Source organism: Grammomys surdaster, unplaced genomic scaffold, assembly GCF_004785775.1.
Source record: "Grammomys surdaster isolate TR1022 unplaced genomic scaffold, NIH_TR_1.0 124938, whole genome shotgun sequence".
Lineage (NCBI taxonomy): Eukaryota > Metazoa > Chordata > Mammalia > Rodentia > Muridae > Grammomys > Grammomys surdaster.
The window spans coordinates 425,898-448,238 of record NW_021619867.1 but is presented as its reverse complement, the minus strand read 5'-3'; the positions used below and the strand labels follow the sequence as shown (position 1 = coordinate 448,238).

Here is a 22,341-nt window from a genome sequence, read left to right as displayed (position 1 = left end):
CTTGTGTGTATGTGTACACTCATTTGCATTCAGACAACTAATAATAATCTTGAAACTCATGGCTTTCTAATGTGAATTGTTTATGAAAATACTATCATTAAGAGTCAATGCTTCTCGCTCACGGCAAATCTGCTGCTGACTGCCTCTGGCATCACCGAGACCAATAAAAACTATGTCACAGCTATGTGGAAGGACCCTCTTACCCTTAATGGGAATGGCCCAGACCCAGTTCTCTTATGAGATTGAGAATTGATATGCCTGTTTGATACCACAGAAGGCACAGCTAACTGGCTACCAAAAAGACTAATGAAATAAATAGATACCCCACAAAGCCAGGCCCAACCATAATAAGATGAATAACAATTTACATCCAGGGAAGAGAAGTCTCCCTGAGAATTCTCTTTTTCCTTTCCAGGTAAAAATGAGTCACCAGTGATGTCTGCTGATAGAAGTTCTAATCCAGATGCTGGCCTCTGAACTTATACTACTCAGACCTTCGACGGGCCATTGACAAGAACATCAAACAGCTAGAGAGTGACATCATTAATCTGAAGAAATCCCTCATTTTGCTGTCTGAAGAGACCTCCAAAAATCGCAAAGATCTTATTGAACTTGATTTACTCTATTACAATAGAAAAGGCTGTGTACAGCTCTTGACTGTGTACAGCCCTTAAAGAAGAATATTGCTTTTACATAGACAAAACAGGGATGGTTAAAAAGAGCATGAAAAAGGTCAGAGAAGGCCCTGAGAAAAGACAGAGAAAGAGAAAGATGAGTGCTGGTACAAGAATTGGTTTTCAACCTCTCCATGGTTGTCAACTCTACTTCCTCCCATCTTGGGACCATTTATTGGGTTATTTTTGCTTATTTCTTCTGGTCCCTGGGCCTCAAATAGGCTGACTAACTTTGTGAAACAACAGATAAATAATTTGGTAGCGAAACCTATTCAGATATATTATCATAAGTTATCTATGGAGGACCACGAGACTCAAGATGAGGTTGTTACTCTATCCAGGGTGTTCCCAAAACCCAACTCCACCCAACCTAGAAGAGGGGACTGCTGCCCCTAGACCAAGCAGAGAGGAGTCACCCAGAACCCCCTCTGACTGGCGATCTGAATTCTTGCTTAGGCTGTGAGGCTAAGCACTACAAAGGAATACCATTAAAAGTTAAAAATACCTTTCTGGGTTCCCTGAGGGACAAGCCTGACTGCATAGGGGTTGATGTCAAAAGTATCCCCTCTCCAGGAAAAAAAAAAAAAAAAAAACATCGGGATGGGTATGGCCCTCATGCCTCACTGGACAACGACAGGGGGACCAGAGCCATTACAAGATCCCCTTCAAATACTGGAGATCAGGCCTCTATCCCCGCCTTCTCAAGATTAGAATCGCCACAACCCTTCTATACCTAGAGAAGGGAGAAGATGTCGGGGCAGCCCTGCTTATACACTGAAGGCCTAAAATCAGCCATAGGCCTAAAATCAGCAATAGGCCTGTCATACATGTATACAAACACCAAGTCTTGGGTCTCTGTGGAAAAACATTGAAACAGATGGCTATAAGCTATTGTAAACAGGAGGCCTTTGTGGAAATTTATCAGCCTGAGTAGTCATAGACCTTGTAAATAGGTAGCCTTGGCAGATAATACCAACTTAGATAAGGGCTAGTGAATCATAGGCAGAATCATAGCGACCTGTCCCCTGAACCTTCACCCAGCCGATACCCTGTTCTGAAAGATATCTGTATTCCCCCTGAACACCCACGCCCCAGTGTCACCCCCATCCCCATGTCCTGCCGTTTTGTGTTTACAACCCCTGTGTGAATAAGTAAAAATTATGATTTGAAAAAAATAAATAAATTATTAAAAAAAAGAGTCAATGCTTCTCAAATATAAAAGCACTCTCTCAAGTTACATTTTCAACAGCAAGCTAAAACCTCGCCTTCTATTTGTAAAGTATGGTACTATTTTGATACATGCACCTGTGATATATATAGAGAGGTAACACCTTGCCTATGTCCTAACATGGATGAGGATGTGCAGAGCCAATGGCTCTTGAGAAAGGTTTGCTCTGAGCTGTTCTCCAGGACATACCTCGTTACCAGGTCATCGAGTCACAGCATGTGAGCAATACCTGCCGGGAGCTGCTCACCTCCTTCCTAATGTCCAGCAATGCTCAGGTTTTCTTGAACTGTGTACGTGTTTAGGGATGGTGTTGTGGCCAGGTGCCCTGTGAGAAGTCAAAACAACCTATGGACCTTCTCTTCTGAAAATGTGCACACATGTAGCTGTTTACACTGAATTTCAGGTGCTTCCGAGGTTGGACTCCAACCCCTAGAACCCCAAGAGCAGTGGCCACTATTTGGTTTATACAAGATATTAAATATAGCAGTTGTGAAAAACATTATTTGTCCATAAGAATGGATAATGGAACTAATGTCAAAATGTTGATTTCTATAATGTCAAATGTTTATTAGATAGATTATCTGTTAAAATATTGGTATGTATGTTTCCAGATTAAAGGCAAATGGCTGTCTGACAAGGAAAAAAAAAAGAAAGAAAAGAAATTCTATACTTATCAGATACTAACTCATCATTCACCATGGACCTGGCTGGGACATAGCAATGAGTCTAGGGCCAGGGGTGCTCAGAATGGTAATTTCAGGACTGGGTCCTACTCGGCTAGCTTATCCTCTGTGCTTAACAGAGGCAGGCAGGTTTCTTAAGGTTTTTTTTTTTTTACTATGTTAAAAAGAAATGTGTGCTTGCTGTTTCTTTAGAATTAAGAGTCAGGGGTGACAGGATGCTGACTCATAGGATAGCCAAAAGGAACCATGAAATAATTAATTAAATAAGAATTATGTAAATATGAAAGTAGGCTATGTAAATAAGAAAGTAGGCTTTTGGTGTGCATGAGATGAGCTGGCAGAAATTGATAGCAGTTCTTTTTTAGAATTTTTCTCTAGCAAGAGCTGAGCTATCTAGAGCTCCCTGGAGAGCAAAACCAGCTCTTTTAGAATTTTTCATAGCTCTTTTAGATTTTTTTTTTAAAATACAGGATTTCTGACCTCAGTCAGAAATCCCGAGAATTACTTAGAGAGCTGACACAGCTCTTTAAGATTTTCTCTGGATTTCTGATCTTGATCAGAAAACCCAAGAATTACTTTTAGAATTTTTCTAACAGGACTTCTGACTTGATCAGAACATCCAAGAATTTTTTTTATAGCAGCTTTTCTGGCTTTGGGCAGAAAATCCATGAGCTATCTAAATAGCTTTTAGAATTTTTACTAGCAGAGAGAACTGTCTAAATCAGAGTTTATAGAATAGCAAGAAAAAGCAGAGCACACACACATACAGAGAGAGAGAGAGAGAGAGAGAGAGAGAGAGAGAGAGAGAGAGAGAGAGACTGGAACCATCTAAGCAGAGCATAGGCTGCCAGCTTAGACCCACAATTTGACTTCGAGTTGTTTGTTTTTGCCACTCCCAAACACCTCTCTCTCAGTCTCTCAGAGACCCCTCTCCTAGCTAAAGCTGGTCCTTGGCAAAATATTACCATACTAACTGCAGGATAATGTCAAAGGCATTTCCCCAAATGCCAACATGGGGAGAAAGGGTTATTTCGGGGTAGACTTCCACATCACAGTAAATCACGGTGTACTCAAGGAAGGAACAGAAGCAGAATCCATGAAGGAGTGCCATTTACTGGTTTGCTCCTCATTGCTTGCTTGGACTGATTTCTTATATACCCTGGGACCACCTTCCCATTGTGGGTGGGACTCTCTGATACCAATCATTAGTCAAGAAAATGCTCCATGGCCTTGCCCATAGGTCAATCTGGTGGGAACAGTTTCTCAACTGAAATTCCCTCTTCCTAAATGAAAGAAGGCCTAGACTGTCCAGTAAAAGCAAATGCTGTGGCAAAGACCAGCATTGGACTAAAGAACACAGATCAAGAAGGAGCAGGTAGACAAGGTAACTCCTTGTTGGGAAAACATCCTATGATGAATTTCAAAGGCCTCAGCATCACATTCAAGTTGGCCATTTTGAAACTTGTCCACAAGCAATTAAACAGCACTGCTCTAGATATAGCCATTATTGGTACAGATATCAAATTCAGAGCCGCTTCAATAGATAAAACATTAGATATTAAAACTGAAGATCTGGTAGACACAGAAGAACATGTAACAATAAATTAACCAAAATTTTGAAGTACAGATTGGCTTCTTAAGGAGGTGAATTTTCAATTTCTAGGGGTTGAAACATTTTCCCTGGTAAACAAAGTATAAAATGGCTTAAGTGTTTAGGGACAGAAAATCAAATAGGAAAATAAAGGCCATATGTGGCTAATATAGCCATGAATTCACGGGGACAAGATTGATTACAACAATCGAAGACACAGATTAGCATTCTGTAAATCTCAGAAATAAACCATAAAATAGAAAAAAAATGCTTCTGAGAAAATATTGAAAGATATCACCAAAAACATTTATAGACTGTCCAGGTTGTCCATAAGCAGGACACAACAGATATTGGCTCTTGAGTTTTAGATGAGGGAATCACTGCTGGTAAAACACCAACTGACCTACCACTAAGGCGATTAACTAATAAAAGTTACAAGCACTCGAAGAGCTAGTCCATGAACAGTTGTAGGCTCAACATATAAGCAGCCCATGGATTTTCCATGTTTGCTATTTGAAAAAAAATCAGAAAAAATAAAAACTCTGGAGGAATAAAATAATTTAGACAACAGCCTCTTTATAGCCTGATTTTTCCACTGAATTTTTCTGTCAACTTCAGAGTGGAAGTCAGGAAATATATTTGTCTTTGTTTCAGCAGGAAATGAAAAGCTGTGGTTTCTTTCAAAATTAATAAAGATCAGATTTGACCAGGGGAGATGTGACAATCTTGGCTTCAGACATGAAGAAAGAAGTCAAGAAGAATAATAAAACAGGTGACATGAATGCTGAATCCTCTACAGGGAAATGGCTGTGACTGGCTGAGACATTCTACATAGCCAATAAATCTTTATTAGTTACAGAGCCCTCAGTGTATTACTACATGCTATTTCTTTATATGGCATGGATGTATATTTACATTACAGGTTGGTATGCAGTCCAAACAGACTCATAAAGTTTGATACCTTTCACCTGTTCAAAAAAAAAGAGCAAAGAATCATCTGTATCTGATTTGTGCACACTGCACATTCTATATGTGTTAATGCAAAAATGTATATTACCTTTAAAAGTGTGTGTGTTTTCAGGGCAAAAGGACCAGACTGACTCAACAGCTGTTTCCTCAAAAATACATATCTAGAAAATTTTCAAGATGACTAGCAAAGATGGCCACAGACCGATTCAGCCAGGACTTCAGTTAAGCCCTCTACTTTTCCATCTCACTGACACTGGACAATGAATGGTACAGTTAGCTCTCCTAGGATCTGACCAACATCCTAATTTTCTTAGTCCTCGCCCACCCACCACCAACAAATTTCTTCATCCCCAGACAGCAGGAAGCAATCTTTAAGAGAACAACACTCTCACTTCTGAGAGAATGGGTGGGTTTTGGTCACTCAGTGGGTGATGGATGTCTGTTATCACTTTTTTTGGGGGGGTCAGCTACAAGTTGTTAATGGTCTTGGTCAGGGAAGCAACAAAGTAAGGAGGTTAGATTCAGGGATTGTTTTTTTCTTCCTCCCATCTTTCCTGCTTTCTCTCCTATCTAGTGTTAGAAAAAAGTAGAAACAGAGGAAAAAAAAACCACGAGGGTATAAGAATAATAGGATAAAAGGGTAGATTGTTGAATGTGCTTTCAGACTAGAAAGCAACAAAAAGCCAAATACTTTACATTAGTATGGATTTTTGTATATTGATAGAAATTTAAGGTTATTTTTGTTACAACACACTATATATGTACATAAGTACAATATATTGTACCTAAGAAACTCATTTAAAAATGTAAAGTTTTAGTACTTGAAATCTGCTATTCAAAATTGTTTAGAATAACTAAAAAAATGAGAATTAGTCAATCAAGCTTGTAGTCATGTTAGGTACAACTTTAGTTATTTATAGAAATAAGCTTCATTTAGCCTCCTTTCAAAGTTAACCAGATGGTAAATAACTAGATATAAGCCACATTTGACTATTCAGAAATACTTTAGAGAGACAGATGGTGTTAAAACCCTTCAGAGACCTACAGAATATGGCATTTAAGATGGCTTCATAACATAAGGCTTTTCATGACAGTGAGTCATGTCTGCACCTGGAAGCACTCAATACTACTTCAAAGATGATGAGCATTGAAGAAACTCTATATGGAGTTTGCTTCAAATGTGGCGAAGTTAGCCAGTGGATAAGAACCTGCCCTTGCTTCAACTGCCAAGGCATGGTGTCCAAACTGTGGACAAGTAGGACATGGAGAAAGTCAACGTTGAACTCTGCCAAGACAATATAGGCCCGTCCTTCATAATCCCTGCTTCACAAAGTCTGTAAGATATTCTGAGCCTGTAGGCCAAAGACAAATGCTCCCACATTGCAGATGAATCTTGGATGACAATCTAGACAGCCAGCAGTCTCTGTCATTTCTTTAGTTTTGGAAGCTGCTTTCTCTGAACTTCCTGTTTACTCAGGTAATATTTATCCTTCTCAGTTTTCTAATGGGGTTGAAGACTAGATAGTTGTATTCTCACATTTAGCTTAGGTTGCAAATGGCTTAGGAAAAAGATCTAAGGTCTAAAAAGATGTTTTGAGGTTGATAAATGCAAATTATGACAGAGAGTTAGGTTCAGAACTTTGAACTCATCAAAATAGGATAGAGAGTAAAGTACTTCCTCCAAGGTTGCCAAATACAAATGGATTGGACATTATGCATGTAATTCTTATCTGATAGTCCTCATAATTGTTCTTATTGCATACAATTTATTGATGTTAGAGAATGAGCCTTTCATTTGACTACAAGGGAGAAATCTTGGGGTGATTTTTTTAAGCACTGTGTATAGATTGTCTTTGTATTATTCAGATGCTGATTCCTGTACCAGCAGAGATCTTATTACAGACTGGACTTTAGAATTTTTATTTTTATGAAGCCTCACCTGTTTCAGTGTTTTGTAAACCTTTTCTCTATCACCCCCTGATTGGTTTAATAAAGAGGTGAAAGGCCTGTAACAAAACAGGAAGGGATAGGCAGTACTCTGAGGCAGAGTTAGGAACTCTGGGGAAAAGTATAAGGCAGGAGATTTTCCAGTGAGACTCAGAGATGAGAGATTCACCAGCCAGATGTGGAGGAAGAAAGAAGTGCCAGTACTCAGAAGGTAATAAGCCATATGGCAGAATATAGATTAGTAGAAATGGAACAATTTAAGTATACAAGCTAGTTAGAAACTAAGACCAAGCTTTCATACTTAATAAATGGTCTCCACGAATGGCTGACCAGGGACAGGCCCTACTTAGGATCCATCTCATGGTCAGGCACCAGTCCCTGACACTATTACTGATACTGTGTTGTCCTTGTAGACAGAAGCCTGGCATGGCTGTCCTCTGAGAGGCTCTACCCAGCAGCCAACTGAGACAGATGCAGAAACTCAAAGCCAAGCATTGGATGGAGGCTGGGGATCCCTATGGAAGAGTTAGGGGGAAGGATTGAAGGAACTGAAGGAGACAGCAACTCCATCAGAAGACCAACAATGTCAACTAATTCAGACCCCTGGGAGATTCTCTGGGACTAAGCCACCAACCAGGGAGCATGTATGCTCTGGTCCGAGGTCCCTGGGACATATATAACAGAGGACTGCCTTGTCTGGCCTCAGTGGGAAAGGATTGCCTAGTATTGTAGAGACTTGATTTCCCAAGGTGGGGGAGACGCTGGGGGTAGCGGGGACCACTGTCTCAGGGTGAGGAGAGGGAGGAAGGAGGCAGGGACTCTTCAGGGTATTGGGAGGAGGTTTGGGATATAAATAAATGAAATAAATAACTAATAAAAATAAAAGGTCTCTGTATCATCACTTGGGGGAGTTAGCACCTCAGAGACTATCTGGTTACAGTAATATGTTGTATATTTTGCACTTCCATGACTGTCTGATTATATTACTCTCAATAACAGTAAGAATGCATCAGTGTTTGTGATGGTTTGTATATGCTCAGCCCAGGGAGTGGCACTACTAGAAGTTGTGGCCTTGTTGGAGTGGGTGTGGCCTTCTTGGAGTAGGTGTGTCACTGTGGGGGTGGGCTTTAAGGCCCTCATCCTCCCTGCTAGGAGGCCAGTATTCTGCTAGCAGCCTTCAGATGAAGATGTAGAACTCTCAGCTCTGCCTGCACCATGCCTGCCTGGACACTGCCCTGCTTCCACTTTGATGATAATAGACTGAACCTCTGAACCTGTAAGCCAGCCCTAATTAAATGTTGTCTTTTATGAGACTTGGCTTGGTCACAGTGTCTGTTCATAGCAGTAAAACCCTAACTAAGACAGTGTCTAAGTAACTGGATTAGCATGGATGTTTAGGTGTGAGGAATGGAAAAGAAGAACTCTGTTCTTAAAACAGTTAAAATACAGACAGGGAACTAAAATATCTCCATTACAGAGCATCCAACCACCATTTGCAAATGCCAACTTTACAAGGTTGCTTACACCTGTGACTAATTTTATCTTTTGTATCTTTGTGTTGCCTAACAAAAATGCAAATTTCTTGAAGGGAAAAACTACTGTGAATACTGTTTCTTCTGTGATAGGCACATAGAAATACAAATCATATGGGGATTTTGTTTGTTTGTTTGCTTGCTTGCTTGCTTGCTTGCTTGCTTGCTTGCTTCTTTTCAATTAAATAAAGCTTATTGGGTCCTACATGTCCAGTTTTGTAGATACTGGGGATACAGATTTTTCACACACTCCATGTCTTCAAACACCGTTTTACAGTAATAATGGGCACATGGTACAGTACAATAAAGTATTTCTGATGATGCTAATAAGAAAGCCTGTGAAGAAAAGGAAAAAAAAACACATAGCAGAAACTGGGAATGGTGGAATAAACTGTGGGAGGAAAAGTTACAAAATTGCCTACAAAACGGGTGCAAGAAGAAACAGATAAATTTAACCAGTCAACAAGTATTTAAGCATTTACCTGATAATCATAGAGGTACTATTCTATTTCTAAACCAAAAACATCGCATTTGGATTGCTAAGAAGTTCTACCAAACTTTAAAAGATAGTTTGTGGTACAGGAGAGATGGTTCATTGCTTAAGAGCAACTGCTGCTCTTGCAGAGAACCTGAGTTTGGTTCCCAGAAGCCAGGTCAGTGGCTCACAAACAACTCTTGATAAACATATGCAAATGTGCAAAAACATCAGTCAAAATAAGTGTCTCCTGTTGTTTACCAATTCAGTAAGACTTTATAGTTATGCAGTACTAACCACTGCCATTTACTATCTGTTACAATGTCAGGTCAACAGCCACAACATTGACTTGTAATTCCTTTAATACCCTCAAGAGCCCTGCAAAGCAGTGTCTTCACTTTGAATATGAGGAAACAAAGGAGGAGAGGTTAAGACATTCACTCAGTCACACAGCTTATAACTGGAGGAGCCAACACTCAAATGCCAGGCTAGGAGGTTTGTGAGAGTGTCCTGTCATGTCCACAGTGGATTTTTGTAACATTAGCACTAACTGGGAGACCAATATTGGAAACATAGTGGTGCATAACAATGCAATTCTTTTCACAGTAGTTCTCATGTACCACATCCAAACAGTCCTTATAATTAAAAATTCATAACTTCAAGTCTATTAAATCCATACTATGAAAGGAAATGTAATCTTCTTTTGTCTGTCTGTCTGTCTGTCTGTCTGTTCGCTATGTAGTCCCAATTTCTCTGGCACTCCCTTTGTAGACCAGGCCTTGAACTCACAGAGATCCACCTGGACTGCCTATACTTCCTGAGTGTTGAGACTAAAGGTGTAGACTACCACACATGGTGTAGTTTTCTTTGAATTAGTTTAAACATAAATATCATATAACACTGTCAGATTATACTTTACTAAGATAATTAGACAGATAACCTGGTTAGAGAAATGGTGAAATGTGGTTTTAAAAGGCAGGAGGGCATTACAGGAAATATGAGTTCAATTAAATGTTGAAAAGACCATCACCCCAATCCTAACAGATCTCAGCCTCTCAAGTACTGCCTGCTACAGAAGGGCAGAAAAGTCATCTTGATCTGGGGTTGGGGGGAGGACAAAGAAAGTAAAGATCCTGAGAGTTCTAAACGGGCACAATGATTTTCCATCCACCCTTTTAGATAGTGCCAAAATTTATTTGACCCAGCTATGTTAGAAATTGTCCCAAGTTATCTAGATATCCTAAAACAAGACAAATGCCTTTAAACAAACATTCCGAGAAACTGGGAAAGTCACACTTAAATAGGGATGCTGCTAACAAGAGAGAAATGTTGGTGTGATATGTCCACCTACACATCAACAATATCACCATTGATGTCATAATCTATGAGGTCAACAAAAACAAACCATTATTAGCCAAGTCACAAAGTCAGTCTTCCTAGTCTGTATCCTTTGGTCTCAGTGACTTTTCTATAGACCTGGTAATTTAGAGTCCTGGTGTTTTTTAGCTTTTGCTGTAATCAGAAATTGCATATAATATACCTGCATAACTCCAGAGTCATTCTGATGTTCACCTCTTGAACTCATCAAGTTTCCAGACTATTATACGCAACAGGACAACAGCTAAGCCAAGCACACTATTCTGGTCCCTGCTCTGACTACATCTGGGTGAGAGGGGTGTGGTGTAACCAAAGGCTGAAGCTGGCTACACTAATAATCATGGAGATTATCAATCCAACACCTGCCTATTCTACAACATGTAGGTGGTGAAATGTGGTGTATGAGTAACCAAGAGACAAACAAAGGGAAAATAAAGTCTATGTTGACAGAAAGTAAGTGCTAAGTAGAAACACTGTCTTCAATACTAGAAGTTTCTTGAGGCACCTATCACTCAGAAGAATTAGTGACCTTCCATAGGAGGAGGTTAAAGACATAAGTTACTTGAAATTCAGGAGCAAGCATCAGGTCTCCTATGCTACTACTTTGTCCTTGATCCCTTGCACTCATAACACACTTATCATCTGATTCCTTGTCTTTATAATAGAAACTCTTCTTTGTTCTTCAAAAGCCTATATCCAAAATTAAAATACTGATGTGATGAGCCCTAATATCATTATGGCAATTGATGGGATGTCTTTGATAACAACTCCCAAATATCTGCTTATTTAAACCTCTTATTCTACCTCTGAATTCTGAAAGACACTGTTGGGCTGTTCTCACTAAGTTGCCCAACACAGCTGTTTGGCAGGATTTTAACTAACCAATTGCTTCTTGTTCTTCACTCTGCTTCATCCTCCACATCTAGTGCCTCAATTAGAACTACTTCAGGGAACATCTCTTTCTTCAGTTCCACAATCAATGCCATACTTTGAGGCTTTTATCTCTTTTCTTTTATGTAAATAGCCTATGACCAACTTAATCTCCCACCCATATGCCTAAAAGTCATTTTTACTGAAAATATTGGATCTTGTCAGAATTCTACTTTGAAAAATCTTCCATTGCTACCCAACATTGCTACCTAATATAAATAAAGGAAATATCTATATTAGATAACATTCATATGCCTTGCTCTGGCTCTTGGAGCTCTCTTATATGGCCTTTTGGGCTAAACACCCCCTGCTTTTTTCTATTATACTTCTCTCATTCTATTTTATATTTTTAGATATGTGGATGTTTTGCCTGTTTTTATGTCTGTAATACATGTGTGTCTGGTGTTTTCTGTAGCCATAAGAGTATCAAATCCCCTGGAATTAGAGTTACCAATGATTGTGGGTGTCATGTGAGTGCTGAGACTTGAACCTGGTCCCCTGTAAGAGCTGTCAGTGTGCTCTTAACCACTCAGCCATCTCTCTAGCATCCCATAAACGGATCCTCTTAACCTCAAATCACACATCAGCTCCTCTTGACCTCTAAACAGTGAGTTGCCTTCTCATCTCTTCTACTCATCTACAGATACCTTTATTATCGAACACTGCTAACATGTCTGCCTTCCTCATTCAATTATGAACTCTTTGAGTACAGAGAGCATGCCTTATTCATTTATACTCCTGTGACAAGCATGGTGATGGACAAGTTGTCATGTGATTGTTGAATAAGTACATTGTCCCTGAATATTGTGACTTATCTCTGACTTTCCCTTAGTACCCTGCAGAAGCTTCCCACTCAAAAATATATTCTTACATATCTGTCTATGTACTTATCTCTCTCCTGCTTTCTATCTATACTACCAGAATATCTTCAAGGGAAAAGAAAGGAGAATGGGAGCATATTTCTATTCCACCTCCTTGATCTTCCACATTCTCCTGTGAATTGTAAACTATGCTAGACCTTGTTTGGACAGATAACATTTTTAAAGCCTCAAACATTTCTATAACACCTTCATCCTGGTTGAATTATTTTATTCAACATCTGATGCTTCATCACTGCCACTAATCCTCACTGCTTCTGTGAGAAATGGAATGCCTAGTGGTCTGTTCTTCACTGATGATGACACTCATTGCTGATACAGTCACCTAAAGATCTAAAAATCTTATGATTTAAGAATCATGTTGTAAGAGTTTCTCACTTTAACTGTACAACCATGTTGAATAACTCCCCAAACAACCTCCCCAAATGAACTCACTAAAAAAGGAAAGAAGAGACAAAAGTAGAGGAGAGAAGAGTAGGGGAGGAGAAGGAAAGGAAGGGAGAGTACAGGATAAGATGGGACAGGACAGGACAGGACAGAACAGGACAGGAGAACTGAAAGCAACTTGAAAATCTTGCTTGAGATCAATATTACTTTCTTGTGTCCTGAAAAATTCAAGCATCAAATAGAGAGGTATTCAGTTTCTTTTCTGCTCATCACTGAATTTCAAGGCAGGAAAATCAGCTTTTAATTTGCCAAGGAGCCTGAGAGAATACTGACCTGGAAAAATTCTAACCCCAAATGAGCAACTCCCAGGAGATGACTACAGCTCCTGCAGGAAATCATCTAACCACAAATTCCAACTCCCCTTCACTCCTACAGCCTCAGTCACACATCTCAAAGGGCTGATCCCTTGAATCGTGACAACCTGACCCACATCAGCACCCCAGAGGCCATATGGCAACATATGTCTTTCCAGCCTACTGGATAGGGAAAGGGAGGGACAATCAATTGAATGATTGCGATCGAAATCCTGCACTTTATGATTTGTCAATAACTCTTGCCCTTGGGGGAGTTCTCTTCGCCCCTTAACAAATCCTAGCAGCTATAACATATAACTACATACACCTATCACCTCTGAAACCATTCATTGCATGGTAACAAAAAGACAAAGAATAGGGACTGTCTGCAGATAGAGATATCCCCTATATCAGAACTCTATACACAATGCCATTAAAGATATCAAAGAAAAAATCCTCTGGATTCTAAAATTAAAAAGCTAGTATGCAGATGGGATCAGTTATTCTAGAGTGAACTGGGACAGAAGTTGGAATCAAAGTACTATCTTCTTTTTACATCACAAAGTGACATTGGATATGATACTTCTGCAATCACTAAACCACATTGATCAAACAGCCTCTGAGTTTTTGATAAATCAAATCATGTCAAGACATTATCTTGAAACACAGAGAAATAGCTCTTAGAATAAAAGTGTACCCAAAATTCCATACTTAAGTCCCTCAGAAAGATCCCTCTCTTGGGCTCATTTCCTAGCAAGCGATGCAATCTGGCTCAGTGCAAAAAAGAGGCAGGATGAAAGTCCTGAGTTAGAGATGGGGTATTTACTCTTGTACTTAGCAGTCATCCGACACTAGAACTCATAGTCTCATCGACAGTATAAAAGAGCTAGATTATCTCATGACCGAGAAAGGTCTCTTATCTAGTCCAAGTCACCTACACAGTAATTAAGAACTACCATCTCCAAAATTAATTGCTGTAACATTTTAACAACTCCAATGATGACAATTTTTCTTTCTTAGACTAAGTTATCATTCTTGTCCCTGAGTTCCACCTAGTCTACCACTATGCAGTTTGAGCAAAACCTTTTTCTCCATATGATAACCACCAACATAGCCATCCATCCATGGCCCATCTGTACATCAATCCAGCTAAGCCAACTCTCTGTACTACTTATCCACGTAATCAAGGCATTAGTTTCTCTTAGAATACATATTGAGTTACCCATCACCTTCTTGAAATGTGATCACAAGAAGTGAACAAAATACTACAGAAATCATCTGATAAATGCCAAATAAGAAGGACCAGCACAGACTTTGTTCTGGTTGATCTTCTTTTCTTAACATAGCCTACCATTGCACTGCCTACTGCCCATTATATCAGTGTCACTGTTACAAATAAAACGTCCTTAACTGTGAATCTTCTATGTTGTTATGAAGCTTAATTTAGAACCAAAAAGGTTTTTTTTACTTTTTTTCTGTAAAATGTATTTTATAATATTTCAACCAATGGTACTTCATGCTAAAAATCTTCTTGAATTTTTACTTCTAAAAATGCCTTCCATCTTTTTACCTATTTATCCAAGTTATTTATGAAATACATTAACTGTAACATAATTCTAGAAGTAAGTCCTGGAACATGCTACCAGAGATTTCCCTCTATATTGACATGAATCTATACTATTTGGGCCTCCTGAGTTTAGAGAAAATGCTGTGTCTTTGGGTTTCTGTCCTTGTAAGTCTTTGTATTTACATTTCCTACTCTCTCATCCATTATGATCTAGTCTTTCAGTTGCTTTTGCAATGATTTCCACAGATAAGTTTGCTCAGGATTTTGGGAAACTTGCTGAAAAAAAATGAGAACTATAAATAAGGTTGCTCAAAAAAAAAAAAAAAAAAAAAAAAAAAAAAAAAAAAAAGAGGAAAACTCCAAGCGGCACGAGATGGTAGAAATAGGAGCCTGGATGACCTGAGGTTGAGTCCTCCTTGCTCACCTTCTCAGTATCAGTTCTCTCATCTCTGAAATAGGGATAATAAGAATGACCTCACAGGGTTGCTCTGAGGCTAAGAAGTAATGCATTGAAAATCTTAGCACATTCTTATCACATAGCGAGTACACAATAGAGATTAGTCTTATGATTATGTTTGTTACACCATGTTAAGACATAAAGACACAATAGCTACTGGCACACAAAGACAATCACACCCAAAAATTTAAAAAGAAGACCTGTGTACCTTGTTCTAACTGATGTTCAAAATGGAAAGAACCGGTAGTCTACAGAAACTAGAAATGAGCCTTATAAAGGGTATTAAAATATTGTATTTTTTAATCTAAACAATACTGGCAATCCCTTGCTTGATCTTATGTACTCATGTTTCAGACATGGTTAACTGCACCCAAGAAAACAATACAGGATTCAGATGCAGTGCCAAAATGGAAGGAAACAGAAAATTGAGGATAGAACACAGACACAAAAAATAAGTAGTTAGAATAAAATGTACATTTTGTAAGTGGTAAAGCTAGTGTGTGTGGAAAATGTCAACTTATCTAGAGATGACAATGTTCTACGCACAAGGTGATGATTCAAGAGGGTCTTGGTGGCGACTGAACTTAAAACTGAGAAACTCTCACATAGTGAAGATAGCGTACATAGATGTTCCGCAGCACTTAGTTCTTAAACATGACTTCTCCACAATGTTTGTGGAGGAAGAGGAGCTTGAAGGATATGATGAACGCATAATTGTGAAAAGGCTTTTATGTCAAGTAAAGGAATTTAGAATTCTTCAGGCAAGGCGCCTGCACAGAGAATAAAATTACAAGTGAAAGGTGAATGAAAGAAATGGATGAGTTGTGGTATTTATTACAACTGACAGATATTACAGTCCAGAACTAAAAACTGTCACGTGGGAGATGCAGAATAACCCTGCATAAAAAATATAAGCTAAAATAACATTCATTATGTGACATAAGCCTGAGAGATAGGAAAAAATTAAAAATGGCTTAGTCTAGGTCGAGGTGTTTAACGGAGGAGATGTAACTAACCAATGTGCAGACTCGAAACAACAGGGTATTTTGGTCAAGGATACAATAAACAGTTCAATTTGAAACAATATGGACTGAAGTATTGAGAGGACATCCAAATGGAAGTATGGTTGGTTTAGCATACTAGTGTAGATAGCAAAAGACACATCCAGGATAGGAGTCTCCTCTATGTTTTCAGGAATAACAAGAATAATAGTTTATCCCCATCTTCCTCACATATTTATCCATGCCTGTTATGGAACTCCACATGTGGGTGACATGAAAGGGTGCCTCTGAGCAATATCTTTGAAAATATGGCAGACTAATGGATCTTGACCAATAAACTTGTATTCTTAGTGATCACAACTCCTAACTCAAGAGTGCACATTCTTGCTCCATTTTGAAATACCAATATTAATGTGACCACTTTTTTTCCAGTTAAGTATTACAGAATTAATACTTACCTTACTGAAACTCATCAATATCATAGAACTTATTTAAATCCAAATTTGGAGCTTGCTGAAACAAGACACATGAGTACGTGAGGAAGTTGAGAAGTAAACACATGTCATTGGAGAAACAGAGGTGGAGATATGGGTGGATCTGGGTTTGGTTAAGAATGAATCAGACCATCCCACAGAGGATGGCTCCTCCCTGGATGGACTTACTGTATAAAATGGCCATTCACTCAGACTGCAGTACCCAGCAAGCTCCTTCAGCTACATTTGATTCAATCTTCTTACAAACAAGGTAAGGAGAAATATAGTTAACTTTGCTGGATCAGTGTTAAGACAAGAGGATACCTGCATTCTTAGGCAAAAAGCAAAATTATATACACACATACACACACACACAGAGTTTGTGACATTATATGTGTGTGTGTGTGTGTGTGTGTTTGATTTTATTTCCATGAGGCCAGTTAATGCTCTCTATGCATTGTTGATTTGTCTATGTTTTCATTAGTTTTCTTTGTCCAGTTCTGCTGCCATTGGCATAGAGATTTTCTCTTACATCAGAGAGCTATATACATTCCATATTTGATTAGTTTACATGTAGTTATAAAAGATATTTAGCAAACAACCAGTAAGTATGTCTACTAATGGCAAGAATGGTGGAGAAAATGGAGAGTCATAGAACAGCATAATGGGAGGGCAGGAGTAATGCAGATTGGATGCTCTGGAAAATTATCTTTCCTTTGTCCTTTTTCTTTTCTTTTCTTTTCTTTTTCTTTTCTCTTTTAACCACTGAATAAAAACTTAGATTGACATAGAATTATATATAATACATAGATATATAATCATCAGAAAATTTTTATGCCTATTATTTCAAACACTTATAATGCTCAAACTTTATGAGATGAAAATAAAAAAAATCAAGACATCTACTTGAAGCCAAAACCTATTCTAATTTATAATCATTACTCTACAAGGACATTATTTATTATTATTTATTACTATTATTATTATTATAGAATTAACACAATATAATAATATTTCATGGTTTTTTATCTTCAGACCACAGTGATTTGTCACTGTGCCCAGTCAACTCTGTGTACATAGCATTTCACACCCACTTACCTTTGCCTCTCAATCTACCATGACTATTCTGGTTCAGTGTACACTTGGGTCCTACCTCTGATTATTATAAGTAACTGCCACATGTTTCTCCATTATTCAACTGATGAACACTTGAGCCATTTTTATGATAAAGATTATAAATAAAGATGCTATAACATTTGTGAAATAATTTTGGCAATGTATGTGTATGCGTATGTTTCTGTTAGGTAGGGATATTCTAGGGCTAAACTTATATTCCAAAGGACCTCTGTCAGTTTAAGCATCCTTTGGTAGTATAAAAGACTTCAATTTTACATATCTTCATCAATGTTTGAAGTTATCATGTTTCTCTAATTTTAGTCACTTGTGAGCATATTGCATCTTCACACTATCATTGCAATTTTTCTCTTCTTAGTAATTAATGAGTTTGAGCATTTATGAAACATGTATTAGCAATTTGGTATTTTCTATAAAGGGCTTCTAGAAGAGATTCAGTTTTCTGTTGAGTAGTCTCCATTTCATGGATATTGTTTTTACATTAAGAATAGTTTTTTGTTGTTGTTTTTTTTTTTTTGGTTTTTGTTTGTTTTTCGAGACAGGGTTTCTCTGTGTAGTCCTGGCTGTCCTGGAACTCACTTTGTAGACCAGGCTGGCCTCGAACTCAGAAATCCGCCTGCCTCTGCCTCCCAAGTGCTGGGATTAAAGGCGTGCGCCACCACCGCCCGGCAAGAATAGTTTTTATTAGTTAAAAATTTTATATTTTTCCTTCCATTTTCACTTTAACAATATTAGAAATGAACTGAGATTTTTTTTACTTTCAACGTAGTCCAACTTTTAAATTTTCTTTATGATTAGTATATTTTGTTTTTATGGAGCCCAGTGACTTGAAACTTTCTACGCAGTCTAGGCTGGCTTTAAACTCATAATCCTCCCATTTCAGCTTTTTAAGTGCTAGCACTTATGATTGATATTTTTTAGTTCAACTTCAAAAGCATTTCTTATTCCAAAGACTCAAATATATTCTTCCATATAATCGTTCTTACGGTTGAATCTACTGAAAAACATTTTTTCCATACATTAATCTAATTAATCCCAAATCATTTACTAAATAGGATGTCTATTCTCAGCTCAGGAGGTGGCTCAGTCAGTAAACTGCTTCCCAGGCAAGCGTGAGGACCCAACTGAACCCCAGAAATTATATAAGTCCTATCCTGGCAAAGAGGCACATGCTTATAGTCAGTGCTAGGGAGACAAGAAAAAAAGCAGGCAGATCCTAGAGCTCACTGGTTAGCCTAGACTACTCAACGAGCCCCAGGTACTCTATTTGCAAACTAATTTGTCTTCTGAAGTTAAGGCAAATGAATTTTGTAAATAAAACTTGCTTAGATTTGACATTACCTTGTAAATTCTTATTTGCATAATGCTTGGATCTGCTTGCCATTTTTTTTTCATATTTTTACATATGTATTTATGAAATAAATAGTACCAAAATTTGTTTCATGTAATAAACTACTGAGTTGATACTAGATTCACAAACAAGTGTCTTTCTCTTTTTGATTCTTTAAAGAAATCTCTGTGGTTTTAGGATGATTTCTCCCTAGATTTTTAATAAAATTTACAATTGAAGCCACTTGACTAACATCTTCACACCCACTGGAATCATATTCACTTAAATTGCAATTTTATTAACAAGAAGAGAGCTATTTACAGTTTTTACCTATGGCCTGTTTCATTAAGGTATGATGTGCATTTCTAGAAAAGTCTGTTTTACCTACATTCCAACCCGATTCCAACACAGGCTTTCATACTGTTTCCATTGTTTCTCTAAAGTTTGCAGCATCTACTGTAATGTCTCCCCCCACCCCGTTTTGATACTGGTTATTTATGATTTTTCTCGAATAATTTGTAGGGTTATTGGCTTTATTAGATACTTTCAGGGTGGGATATTGTCTTTGTTACTTCTCTAAGATTTCTATTTCATTAATGTTAGTTGTCTTTACTATTTATTCATTATAGGGTCAGCCTTAATTTCTGGCTCTCATTCAATCTTCTTGAGAGCAATGCTTACGTTATTGATTTTTTTATCTTCTCATTAAAAAACTATATTCATTTGAGCTATGAAAACCCACATGGAGTTGATAAAGTCAACCAGCTTTGTTAGATTACATATCTCAACCTATTTTATGAATAATGAAATATATTAGTATTATTATTTTATTATACAGATATACATTAAAATTTTTCTCATGTATTTATTCTTCAACTATTCCTCATTCTTCACTGATTCCCTATGTTCCCAAGTAAGATTATCTCTTACTTTGTCCATTACTGTATCTACCACATGATGAGTTGTTTTCCAGCTTGAATATAAATCATAATAAACTAAAATGAGCTTTATAGTTCTACAATAATAGCACCACACAAACATACACACACACACACACACACCAGTTATCTCTGCTCTCAAAAGGAAGGCTGATCCAAAACACTCAAACTATTAAACAAAGTACCATTTTAGAAAAAAAAAACAAAAAAGAAAAAACTTTTTGAACATTTTCTGACAGAAATCATCATTCCATCACATTAAGAGACAAATTCAGTAATGGTTCACTAATAATAAGAACGCTCTACTTGAAGCAATACCTATATCTCTCACTTTAACTTACATTAATTGTACATTTTCTTTTTCCCATTATTTTCATTGCGTCATAAGGTTTAAATCCAATTCTTTCACTGGGTAATCATAAACTTGCTAAACTATATATTCAAACAAATCATATCAAAAATACAGCATACATACTTCATTTTGCCCAATATTCCAAGGTCCATAAGGCTTTAGGTTAGACTACTATACTCATATTTGACAAACTTATGCTACCTATAGTATTCTGGTTTTGCCTGTTATATAAGTCTAAAAGTCATCATTACAATGCTTTTATATATAATAAATACTTATTTGATTTATGGACATGTCTACTACTTTCTGTTCATTGACAAGATAAGCAAGGGAACTTTTTACTACCCTTCTAGGAGGAACAGCTGGTTTACCAAAAAGGAGTCTTGCCAAGAGCAAACTGAGGTTTAAGAGTTTAAGAAGCTAGTACTATGAATATCTTTAAAGCCATAAAATAGGCATTGTCAGTTGCCAAAGTCACTTGACGTTTTACTCTGTAGACATTGGAGAAGTTGTCCTTTAGCATATTTGAGTTCTAAAATGCACTCCTTAAAAAATACTGAGTTTAAACTATAAAAGGCATTACAATAACAAATAAACCAAAAAATTAAAAGTAAAAAGGAAACTAACTGTGTTTCACTTTTATAGGTGCATATATACTACAAAAAGATGGCCACTCTCCTCGAAAGTGTCACTACTATAATTAAAATATTCGTAAAATACTCAAACAATGAAAACGAGGATGAAACACTGAGCAAAGAAGAGCTGAAGGAACTACTGGAAGAAGAATTACAGGCAGTCTTGAAGGTGAGAAACATATAAAAGAACTGATGAGACAAAGATTTCTGTATCTTAATAGTAATCTAGCCAAAGATTGTATGAAAACGTTTTATTTACTTGACTAGTACAAGAAAGAGCCATAGTTAAGACAAGATGAAACTTACTTAGATTTCTTTAAAGGTGTACCTCCATGTTCTTCATACATGAGACACCGTATTTGAAACTCAGATACTATGAATATTTAAATAAAAAAAGAGAAATGAAACCTATCAACTAAAATTATTACAGTATTTTTCCCAAGATTAAGTGGACTATACTTGGAAAAGATTTAAATCATGAAATGAATAAAATTCTGATGAATGAAATAAAAAGAAGAAAGAGTAATTGATCTTAGGGAAAAGTGACATGATGTAGCAGATATTTAAACATTAACTCACATATTTCCAACAGTAACAGACAAAAAGAAAAAGAATAAAAATACTACAAAAAAAACCCTAAAGGAATAGAAAGGAATTTTGGTTCTGAGGCGTGATAAATGTATTTTTGAATTTTGAATTATAAAGTTGATATTAGTATTATTTAAAAAAAAAACCTTTCTTAACTTCTTACAGAATCCACATGACCAAGACACTGCCGAGGTATTCATGCAAATGTTAGATGTGGACCACGATGACAAACTAGATTTCACTGAGTATTTACTAATGGTGCTAAAGTTGACACAGGCATACTATGAGGCATTTAAGAATAAAAAATTACAAATACATGGATCAAAGAAGAGAAGTAAACATGATTATGAAGGACTAGAAGACGACAGAGAAGAAGAAAAGAGTCGTAGAAGGAAGCATCGTAGAACTGATGGAAAGAAAAAAACTGAAAGATCGAACAGCCCAACGGAAAGAACAGGAAAAAGGCATGGATCAAAGAGTAGAAATGAGGACAGTGATTCAAACAGAAGAAGAGAAACAGAAAAACACAGGCACCATGAAGACTCGACAAGAAAACAAAAAAGGGGTTGTGTTTCAAAAGAAAGAAGAGATCGCGGAAGTAAGAAACATGGACAGAGCAGAGAAAGAAACTATGAAGAAATCTATGAAAATGGACAATACAGTGAAAACTGGGAGGAAACATACAATAATTGTTACTACAAAAGTGAGGACAATAAAAAAGAGCAAAGAGAAGGAGGGAGAAGAGGTGTCAGCTACAGCTCAAACTCGGGGGTCCAGCAGGGTTACGAGAGTGAGCAGGCCTCTGACAGCTCCAGTCGCTCGGGGGCCCGTCAAGGCCAGGC

General features: G+C 37.4%; 1 protein-coding gene and 1 pseudogene across 1 annotated transcript in view; both read left to right on the top strand.

Moving 5' to 3' along the window:
• Positions 1-3,096: 3,096 nt before the first annotated feature.
• Positions 3,097-3,154, top strand: LOC114636818 (annotated as a pseudogene).
• A 17,788-nt stretch (positions 3,155-20,942) lies between these two features.
• The window catches only part of LOC114636806 (filaggrin-like), a 7,101-nt gene continuing 5,702 nt past the window's right edge, over positions 20,943-22,341 (top strand). Inside the window, exons 1-2 of the mRNA XM_028784916.1 lie at positions 20,943-21,080; positions 21,665-22,339. Of these exons, the coding sequence (XP_028640749.1) occupies positions 20,943-21,080; positions 21,665-22,339 (813 nt within the window). The remainder of the gene's footprint in view (positions 21,081-21,664; positions 22,340-22,341) is intronic.